We start from the raw sequence: 11,185 nt of genomic DNA, 5'->3' as shown, positions 1-11,185 counted from the left end.
CTCAAGTCTCACAAAAAGTGCTGAAGACTAACTTTCTTACGGAAATTGCTGAGACTCTGGGGTCTCCAAGACAGTCACCACCCCACTGAATCAGTAGAGTGCCTGATCCAGGGGGATTTTCCTTTCTGAAGGCACGCTCATACAGAAAAGCCCTTCTATGTTGCAGGGACACGTTTCTTCCTCAAGCTATTTGCCCTCATAGCTGCCTGCTTCACTCTCCCAGCAAGGGACTATTGAGCTACAGAGTTTCTGTAGCACCACGCGTCAACCTTTATGTTTTCCCCTTCCCAAACACACAATCTTGAACAACAAAAAATTCACTTCCAATTCTTTTTATTTAGTATTTTGGTGAATATACAAAATCAAAGAATCAAGGCAGCTGGCGAGTGTCAGGACCTGAACCAGTACACCTTAGGAAGAGGCTTCACCTTAAAATGCTCTATACAGGAACATATTTCACATGACACATGTAACTGAAGTGTTCACTAGGAAAGACACTGGATCAGCCTGGGCCAAAGTAAACAGCCTCTATTGAACTGAGTGAGAGCTGTAACTGCTGATGCAAGGACTGGATTTGGTTCAGTTAGCTCCTTGCTTGCATTTTTCACAAGACCTACTTGTTGCCATTATTTGCCTTTTATCCTACATGATGCAGGGATGGGGAAGGGGAAGGACAGAGGGGACATGACCATATACATGCAGGTAGCTGAAGAAAGAAGCATAGTAATCTAGGGGCGTGGGACAGCCACCTTCACAAAGCCAACTACTGCACAGGACCTCTCGTACTCTGCACAAAGTCTAGCCCATAGATGTGTGAAATCTTGCGTGAAGTACATAACAGCTTTTTGAAGGAGTTGCTTGTTAGTAAGTGGAGCTTTTCCTGGACTGGCACTTCTGAAGGTAGGAGCACATGCAGTAGTTTCATCAGTGACAGGAGGTAGGCTTGAATATAGGCAGCATATTGCTGAGGAGTGAGCTAGCCTTTTATTGGGCTTGACTAGCAACAGACTTTTTATCTGTGACATGTCTTTATCGCCGACACACTTAAACTCTTAGAAAATCTGCCTTGTTCTAAGGCAAGGGGTGACAGAGACCAGGAACAGAAGTTGAACAATAAAATATATTAGAGAAGTCTGCAGTCTTCTCCCTTGCAGCATCCATCTTTATTGGTCACAGGAGGTTACAGTTTTGCCCACATAGCCCTTGTTGGAGCCTTTGGTATTATGATTTACATTCAGACTAGTTTTAGAGAGATTTTTCTGGAGCAAGCATATATGGACATTTTCTGATGTCATCACAGAACAAATCAGATCACTTTTTAACTTATGCTCCAAGGATTTCTTGCACAGCAAAAGAAGGATGAGCCTCAGCTAGGAGGCAATTAAGGCTGCAGAACAAGAGGCAAAGTAAGGACAAGAAGATTCTTTCCTGGAGTCATCAGCTTGGTGTGTCAAGATTTTGGAGAGGCAAAAGTATATATGGGAGAGGTAGTGGGAAAACTTCAAATCCCCCATGGCACGAAGAGAATCGAGCAGGATACAAACGAATGCAGTTTCACACGGTGCTTCAGGACAGTGCTGAGGACACGGGCCTTCAGTATTCAATTCTGCTCCAGTAGAACATGGTGCCAATGAGGACACAGAACTGAAATGACAAGACTACTACATTACTCTGCTCCCCTTTTCCTTCTCCCCACCTCTTCCTCAACCCCATTTAGTCCTACTGCTAGGAGAGAGCAACAGAAGTTCTTGATAAGCAAAGTCTGTTCGGGCAGGGGAAGCTTAAAGCTTTTTATCTGCACAGAAGCTTCACAGTGAAGAAAGAAGATACATGCAGCCATGACTATTTGACTGGATCACTCAGCTCGCTGGGGATTATCTGTCATGAAGCTGCTAAACCCTGAGTACTTAAAACACTCATACACAGTCTTTGAACTAGATACTGAATTATCTGTCATGATTACAATTTAGATGATTCAATACCCTTCACAAACAAGTATCTGCAAGCTGAGATGGCAGCTGGCCACAGCAAGCTGGAAAGCCATCTAGTTCCTCATCTGTGGAAGCCAGAATGGAGGGGGACTTGTAAATGCAGTCCTGTTGGTGGGACAGGCTACAGGCTGACTGGTGACAAATGAATAACTATAATCTACAGACATTTTAAATGCATCAGTCCTGTCACCTGCCTCCACCCAACTGGGTGTGGAATAGCAAGAAAAGAGAAGAGGAAATAAAGGCAAATATTAAGTACTTACGGTCCAGCAGAGGATGGCAAAACCAAACCAGGAAACACCCCAGGCATGTGTGTTCATTGGTCCAGAAATAGAGGCATAACAACCCTGTAAGACAACCACAAATGAATTGATGCCAGCCTTGAGCTTGTACCTCAAGGCAACAAGCTTATCCACCTCTGAGAGAGACTGAGGTGGCATGTTCCTCTCCTATTGCAATTTGGGTAGCTCACAGGGTCTCGAGAAGCCAGAGCTATGCTACTTATTGACAACTTGCAGATAGCCCACCTGCTTCTAGCTCCAAATACAAAGTAGACCCATCTCAGACACTTCAAGGACAACTTCCCATGCCATCCACTGGCCAAGTATACATATATAACCAGACACAGCCAACACAGAATTGACCTCCAGAATCAAGAAGCTGCGGGCTTCAAGTTTGAAGCTTGAATGCCTTCTAGAAATGCTTGCTAGTGCAGAAGTTGATGTTCATGACCCATCAACCTGTTTGAATAGGACAAGCTGGTCTACTGAAAAGTTTGACTTTGAGAACTGCTGACTCGCTCACTTATATTGTATGTACCCATCTTTGGGTTAAGTTTGATTTAGCTACTGTTCATCTACATGTTCAAGTTGTCACTTCTTACTGGTGGCATTAGGAGAGTTTTCTTAATTGTTCTGTCTCCATCAGGAAAACCCTTATTACAACCTATCCTGTGTTCAGCTCATGTCCAGGACTCTGCAGGCATTGCTTCTCCTCCAGAAAACTTTTGAACACCTGTAGATTACAGTGGAGGAGACGGGCTATTTACTGTTTCCTTTCCTTCCAGCAAGGTGTTTTTGACCAACATATGTTAACTGGAAAAGTTGGAGAACATCTTACATTGTTGTTATAGTAGCCAGGGACTCCAAGCTTGCAGCCGTCGAGGTTGACAGGAGATCCTTGGGCATCCATGACACAGCAATTGCGTGGCCAAGGGAAGTCGGCATCGTTGTGTGTGATGCGGAAGGCGGACGTGTACTCCTGCCAGTCAGAGGGGCCCCGTACCCCGCAGCACTGGTTCTGTGGGGCAAGAGAAGGGGATGATCTTTATGGGCCCAGGTCACAGCCCTGCACATGGCTGGTTAGGCATTAACCACAGATTTATAGGAGAGATTTTTGAAGTGCCTGCCTTTGACAGTCTGCTCTCTGATAAATGAGCAAAATGAGGAGTGTGGCAGGACTTTCTCTAAGGTTCAAGGCAGATGCCATCCTCTTTATTACTGAGCCGCCCCAAGCAGGACTTGAAATTCCAGGGCTGCAGACCACTTAGTTATTAGTGAGAGTTTTCAGAGTTATTACCTGAAGCATGAGTTTATCCCAAGTCTTTGTAACCCCTTCAGTCATCCATTTGTCATTGTTATTGTCTGGCTCTGGCTTCTGATACCTCTCCAGCATTTGCTTCAGGAAGAGGTTCGGAGTGAGCTACAGGAGAAAACCAGAGAAGAAATGCAGGAAATATGTAAATAAGTAGCCAGGTAAAGCAAATATAGCATTATGTGGGACAGGTTTATTTGCTTGTTTCAGTGTCCTGGTGGAGAACAGGAATGCTGCTTCTCCCCCAGTTTTACACACAGGATAATAAAGAGCAGGATTTGAAGAGCGGGAGCAACAAAGATGTAGATCTTGAGCACAACTCTGAAGGAGGCTGTGCCAGATGTCAGATCACAGGAGATGTGCAGAAGCTATGGGTTACATTTGATATGCTGGTTGGAACTACAGCAGCGCTAGTCATTTCCCTCCCTACCAATATCTCCAGTGACCCACGTAATCTTTCCCTCACTAGTAACGCTGCCTGGGGCAATGCTGAAAATTTATGCATTTATGATAGATTAATCACTCTGTAGCTGAAAGACTAAACACTGTATTGACGATTCAGTTAACTTGCACTTATATCCTTAACTATAAGGTTGTAAAAATTTTAAAATGTTAAAAATAACAAAACTATGTTAAAAGGACAAAGTTATTTCCTTGTTTAGAATAATTACATGGGAGACTTTCCTTGTGGGCTTTTATTCTAGCTCAGCAGTTGTCCTTTGAGTTTACACTGTACCACCACACAGGCCATTTACTACACTAAACATGACCACCTTGTGCAATGTTTCCCAGCACAGTTTCAAGAATACATGAGGAAAGAAATACTCACAAAGTCGCGGTGAGTTGCTGCCGTGATGCAAGAAGCCATTTCAAATGCATAAGTGATCAGCATCAAAATAATATACTGTGGGAGACAGACAGCAGAGTTAGTTCTTGGAGAAACAGTTAAGCAGTTTTTTTCAACATTAAGCCTGAAACCCTACTCAAGGCAAAGGAGTCTGGGCTATCCTAGTCTCCTCAGTCCTCTCCATGCCTCTGAACATTCATGTAGCCCTTCCCTATGCTTTGGTTTGCAATCTGTGTTCTTGAAGATGTATGTCTGGAATTGTTCTCCATCTCACAGACAAGATTTCATCAGAACTTCATGGCATTAATACCACACTGCCTCTATGGAAAACACTTCGCCTGATATGTCCGAGAGTAACATTTGCCTTTTTCTTTGTTGCATCTCATTGGCAACTTATGCTTGAGACACATCTCTTCCTTCCACCTCCACTTGCCATCTATAAGTTTTTAAGCAAGAAGTTGTTCACGCCTAGCAGGAGAGCTTGTGCTTTGGGGAAACAGAAGGTGCAATTTAGGGTGTCGTTCAGATCCTCCTGATTTTGTATCATCAGATTTCCTCAGCACTTCTGCTTTGTGAGCAAAGATCCTTCACAAAAATGGATCCTGAGGATCACCTCTCATGGTCTATTTGTCTGGTTCTCTTCCCTTCTCAGCACAATCCCTTTAACCTTTCCCATATTCCCTTTAGAGTTCTCATGTCTCTATTTCTCCTCCCACATTTTATAATGTTCTTCTCAGATTCAAGGTGTTTGTTTGCTTCTTACCTCAGCTTCTGTCACTTGTACTCTCTCTTATCTCCTATACTACAGCCTTGGGTTTCAGCCAAGGCACTAAAATTCAGAGTTAAGGGAATTCTCTTCTGGCACATTCCCTGGCACAAGAGTTCACATCTCTAAGTGTCTCTTGTTTAGAACAGACACCCTGCCATCCCACATTAATCCAAGAGAGAGCTGATTCTAGAGTTTTCGGCTCTACCCTTCATAAAACAAGCACCAATTAAGTTTCATCACTGCCAATCTAAAAGACTAAGTAAGAAATTGTACAGACATTTGTTCATATGTTAACATTGTTCTTGGCTTATCCAAAGCTCTCTGCCCCCACCCCTGTAATTTCTGCCTGCCTGCTGATGTCTAATGATCTCAATTGCACCCATATTTGGTATACTAACACATACTAATGCCTTGTACAGAAGTCATTACTTATCAGCTCCTAAACTGAATAGAATATGACAGCTGAAAGGCAGCAAGGGGTGGGGAGAAACAAGGATGTAAACCACATCCCAGCTACATCTGATTGCACAAGTGCTTCTGCATCGCTTTAGGGCAAGGTCAGGGTCAAGCCAGTCAGCTTAAACCTCCATTGTGGTCCTCACCATTAATGCATTCACCCTGGTTCAGGAGCTTCTCATGCATGTGTACTTACAGGATTCACCTTGTGGGACAGCACAGACGTGATCAAGAAGAACCTTTGGCTCCTTATCACTAATTGGTAGGCAAACTGTGCTACACTTACCACCAGCAGCAAGGTCCTGTTGGACTTAATGACTCCAACGATACCAAGTATAGACAGAGCAAAGAGTGCAAAGCCAACAAAGATGCCAATCCAGGCAGCAGCATAGATGTCATCATTTTCTGTAGCTTCTAGCAGAGGGTAGAGACCGTGGGGATCGGACACAAAGAAGATGCACTCTGCTGTCAGGGCAATGCCGCACATCTGAGAAGCACAAGTTCAGGAAATCCATTAGATCAAGCTTCCCCAAAGAAATAGCAGAGACAGAAAACGACAGGGACCTCTTGCCTTTCATTCAACTTCCTGCCAAACAGGAGCTACTCAACTCCTCTTCTGCCCAAGTCTACAATCTCTTGTTTTCTGCCTTCACAGAAGAAAAGCAGATTAAACTCACCCAGCCTAGACCTGAGAGGTCAGGCCTAGGACTTGAGGATGTTAAGAAAGAATTAACAGAACCTCTCCCATAACTATATGGAGGAAGGTGACTGGAAAGATGCTGGTCAGCAGAAAGAGCTCTTCCCCTAGAACTCATGTTGGTCTTGTGGATCCGTCCCTGCTGTCACTTGCTGTCCCCTCCTCACACAGCTGATTGCTAGTGCAGCTCTCCTTTACCCCTCCTCTCATGCTTTACTGGTTTATTTATGTGTGGACTTTTACATATGTGAAAAGGGATTTGACAGATGGAAACTGCTGTTTTAGGAAGTGTCATACTGGAATTCACCAATACTTGTCCCACTTCACTTACCCCAATGACCACATTTCCAAAGACTAATAGACCCTGCAAGATGCGTATGCCATCATCACTTTTTGCCATCTTTAATTCTTCATGCAATCTGGGAAAAAACAAAGACAGACTTGAGTTATATCAGTACAATAGGCTTCACTCAGAAACAGAATTAACCCTGAGGAGAAGGATAGACAGAACTTGCCAGCCTGCCTGTATACCTCCCACCCTTGGCTTCATAGTAGTTTCAGAGGAGAAACTTATTCAGGTGTGAACCTAGTAACTCAAACTCTCCCTGATAGTTGAGCTACAGAAGATTGGGACCACTCTGGGAGCAGCCAGTGTCTTTGGCTCCCTTTTGGGTAGGGTTTTCATCATCACAACAGTACCCATGCAAGCCTCAGCTCATGGTGTTGCATTTCCACCTAGCTAGAAACACTCATCCCCCAGGTCAGCAGGGGATGAGTTCAATGCCCTCACCTTGCTCCTCTTCCAAAGGAGCCAGTTTTACCCCAGCATATGCTATCCACCCTGGTGGTTGTTTCATTTTGGCCAGCACTTCCAACGCAACCAAACTGATAACCACAGCTCTTTAGCTGTATCCCACACACATGGCTACAGCACATGTCTTGGCAGCACCTTGCTAAGGATAGCCCCATCTCCCACCTATTCCGGAAAGTGGAGCCGGGCCCCCCATTCCCGGTCAGGTGTGAGGGAAGGAGGGAGCAGCTCAGGCTGCAGCTGGCTTGTGGGAACCAGGCCAAGTAGCATTCCCACCAAATTCCTGAGAGCGTTATATCCTGCAGGCTGGGGCCTGGCACCCTGTGTCAAATTCATCCCCTTCCAGAGAGAGCAGCATAAAGGCACTAGTCAGAGGTGTGAGACTTCTTGGAGAAACAAGCCCAGATGCCAGCACCAACCAAGTCCTTCTTTCAAAGGGACAGCACGTGTGTGCTTAGAGAGGGGGAGGGAAAAAATCCTCAACCTTGAGACAGCTGTGATTGCTGGGTGGTTACGAAAATATAAGCTGTGAAAGAGAGGCTGAAATGGCCTCAACTTGAGCAGACAACAGGAAAAGCAACTTGAACACCCTTCTTCTGCTAGACTACCTGCACTAGTGCCTTCTCTTGCTGGAGTTACTGACACTGGGATTCTTCAGAGAGGCTGCTGGAAAATAAGACCAGACACAGCTGTCAATGAAAGGAACAGAGCAATGTGGAACCTCTCTAACAATGCCACCTTCAGCCTCCTCAGCAGCTGCCATTTTAGGGTAGGCAGGACTTCCAACAGTGACAGAGGGAAAACCAGAATTTCCTACCACCCTTTCTGCATTGATTTGAGCATCTCCAGCACTCTCACCATCATACCAGCAGCAGAGCACATAAATATTTTCCCATGATAGCATGAGTGGGGATGGCCATTGTTTACAAGGTGAGAAGCCATTTTTATTCCTGGAGAAGTGTTTGGAGCTAGGCCATTACACCTGAAACTGTATGGCGCTCTGCCTGTATGGCAGGCTCAAGAGGTCATCCTGAAACTCTGTCCTTGCCAAACTTGTTGACCAGCCATCATGCCCAGAGGACCACATAAAACTGCCTTGCAGGTCAAATCTGGGTCTGGACAATGTTTGGCCACATGTTGTCTAAAATACAACACTGCAGAGTCTGCCAAACCTGAGGCAGACACTGGTCCTCTACTCATCTGAAAGCTGGAGAGACCACTGCCTGGCTCGTGGATTTTTGTGCTGCAAACTCCAGAGATTTTTGAAAAGCCTTTAGTTATTGCCATCTAAGAGACATCACAAGTCAGGGGGCAGTCCAAAAAGCAAGAAAATCTTCCCTGCTCAAACACAAGCACATGAACTCTGACTACTACATGGAAAAGCAGGTCTGCTCCAGCTGCCATGTAGATAGCAGGGTTGAGTGTGCCATGTGGCTAGCACAACAGGTCACACCAAGTGTGATTAACAAAGTCACAACCCTTTCCTTAACATTCCAGAAACCTCTTTCTCCCTCCCTTACCCTCCTGCAGACCCCACTATGGTGTAATGACAGCACTCACACCTTGTACGTGGGCTGCCTACCCAGCCCATGCACTTGTCGCCCCACCAGCTGCCTTTCTTCTCCTCCCTGGCAGGCAGGACCTGTCTCACTCTTGCCTCTCCTGGGGCGGGTATTACTGCAGTCACACCAGCCCAAGAAAGAAAACCTCTTCTCCTGGGGCAAGACCACCTCCTAGGCTACCATAGCTGTGAGGAAAGCTAGCCACGACCACCAGGCAGATATCAATTGGACAGTGTCAAGCTTCTAACTTACCTAAATCCAATGGGATTGCAGGGCAGGGGGAAACAGAGAGACTAGGAAGAGGAAAAGGAAGGAAGAGCCTTTACTGTAGACCTAAAACTAAACACTGTAATGATGTTGCCATATTAGTATGATTTCTCTCTCTGCCTCCAAGAGATTGGCACCAGAGTCTGTTTCTCAGCATGCACTTAATTCCCCTGTGCCATGTGTGGCAACCCCTTGCCTGGTCTCTGTTGTCCAGGGTTTAGTATCAGCATCATGCATGAGAGACTGGGCGTGAGAGACTGAGGAGGTGCTCCAAGGATGTAACAACAGCTGAGCAGCTGGGGAGCTGACCCCCCAGCATGGCCCAGAGGAGAAGCCACAGGAGATCCAGGGCTTTCCACCTGCTGCGTGCTCCTCCCACCTGGGAGTAAAGCTGCCCTTGAGCAAGAGCAGCTTGCGGCACTTGGCACAGGTGCAAACTACAGAGGCATGAGGCAAACCTTGGCCGGCTTGCCCAACCAAGGCAAGCTGCATGCAGGTGTGACTCGCAACTGCCCTCGGGTGTGACACAAGTGGGCAGTCTCCTTCCAGCCCCCAGAAAGAGCTGGCACCTGCCCGTGGACACAAATCAGTTTGGAGGGAGAAGAGCCTTCCTTGCAGGCTGGTTTAATTTTATGCCCCAAATACAGTTTCCTGGGGCTTCAAGGAAATCCCTGAGGAAACCAGGGCTTCAGCTGCAACCATTATCCAAAATCTCTACATGAGAAGGCAGCCGGGCCCTTGAGCTTGCATGGACCTGGGGTTCCTCAGCACCTTCCGGTCACCTGACAATTTAGTCATGACACATCTATATCCCCAGTATTCAATTATCACTACCACAGACTTTGCTCCATGCTCCAAGCAGCTTTGGAAACATGTCTGTTGCTCCCGTCGTACCACAAAAGCCTACATCCTCTCTGAAGCACGTTCTTCTTCCTCTTCCTTATACCCTGGTCACAACTGAGACTGCAACTTCTCTCCTCTCCCCTCACCTCACACCCCCAAAACACTCCTGACATTTATTGGGGTCCAGCTGAGCCTGTCAAATCCTGGGAGCATTGGTAGCCCTGCCTCCCCCTGTTCCTCCACAAGTCACAGATAGTTCTATTATTTCCATGCTCTTGGATCTTTCTTGACCTCTCCTCCCTTCCTCTACTCACAGCGGCTCTGTGAGACCTGCAGCACAACTGTGGGAGCCAAAAAGCAAGCTCCTTTCTGCAGAGGCTGGCTTCTGTCCTTGTATTTTAGGTGACAACTGCATGCAAGCTTTCCAATGAACTGCTGCTTGCAGCAATCCCTGGATTCAAGCAGGATTCAGTCCCTGTTGTGCATCCCTCACACACATTGTGCTTGTTGATCTTTTGAAGCCTCCACACCCTCTTTCTATAGACTGGGACACGATTTCGGTAGCCTTACAGATGAATGTCCCCTGCCTAGCCTAGTCCTACCCCATCTCTCGCCAAAGAAGCCAATGGGTTTGGCATTGCCCCATGCAGAAGGGGGTCCCATTTTGATTGCCTTGCATTTTGTGCCAGTTGTCATGGTGGAGTCACAGCACCGTGACCAAGGAATGTCCAAAACCACAACCATGAACATCATTTGTTTCTACACCCTACTTTTGGAGGCCTCTCAGTGTGGCAGCTGGGGTTACAGGGGCTTCACCTCACCCCTTGCTACCCACCTTGCTTCAGCATCCTTGTGCAGGGTGTTGCATTCTTATCCCCTGGTGTAAGGAGACAGAGACAAGAGACGCATTTGTTTTATTGTTCATGGGCTCTGCAGCCTTCAGACGCCTTGGCTGAAGGGCTCCACACCACTCAAGCGCAACTAAACAAACCCAGTCATTCAACAGCAGAAACCCTCTCCTTGCCCATACCCACCCCTGGCGCAGAATCCGGGGCATCACACCTCCTGCCCCCATGCTCACCCAGCCCTGGCTGGAGAGCATGTCTCTACAGGCAGGAGTGAGATGCCTGGGCTGGGGCGCTGCCAGAGGGAAGCCAGCAGGGCGGAACTGCTGCCGGAGGTGCTGTGCCAGTGCCAGTGTCACGGGAAGCCTCCGTGAGACACAGACCTGCCCACACCCTGACCTGCCATAGGCTCCGATATATCAAGACATGAGGGGCCAGACAGCCATAAACCTACTTTTTTTTTTTTTTTTTTTTTTTTTTTTTTGTCAGAGACTAATTAAGTTT

At 46.7% G+C, this 11,185-nt stretch overlaps 1 protein-coding gene across 3 annotated transcripts in view; it reads right to left on the bottom strand.

The window, feature by feature from the left end:
- Positions 1-316: 316 nt before the first annotated feature.
- UPK1B (uroplakin 1B) overlaps positions 317-11,185 on the bottom strand; it is a 12,008-nt gene continuing 1,139 nt past the window's right edge. For 2 of the 3 annotated variants that reach the window (XM_026859065.1, XM_026859073.1), the window contains exons 2-8: positions 6,685-6,772; positions 5,943-6,143; positions 4,414-4,488; positions 3,570-3,692; positions 3,111-3,290; positions 2,255-2,338; positions 317-1,644 (exon numbers count right to left, since the gene is read on the bottom strand). In XM_026859065.1, coding sequence (XP_026714866.1) covers positions 1,594-1,644; positions 2,255-2,338; positions 3,111-3,290; positions 3,570-3,692; positions 4,414-4,488; positions 5,943-6,143; positions 6,685-6,753 — 783 coding nt within the window. In that variant the 5' untranslated portion in view covers positions 6,754-6,772 and the 3' untranslated portion in view covers positions 317-1,593. Of the gene's footprint in view, positions 1,645-2,254; positions 2,339-3,110; positions 3,291-3,569; positions 3,693-4,413; positions 4,489-5,942; positions 6,144-6,684; positions 6,773-7,772; positions 7,828-11,185 lie in introns of those variants that run through there. The other variant, XM_026859082.1, reaches the window with a different exon arrangement.

This window comes from Athene cunicularia, assembly GCF_003259725.1.
Source record: "Athene cunicularia isolate RWA chromosome 1 unlocalized genomic scaffold, athCun1 chr1_part1, whole genome shotgun sequence".
NCBI lineage: Eukaryota > Metazoa > Chordata > Aves > Strigiformes > Strigidae > Athene > Athene cunicularia.
This window is presented reverse-complemented; position numbering and strand designations above follow the sequence as displayed.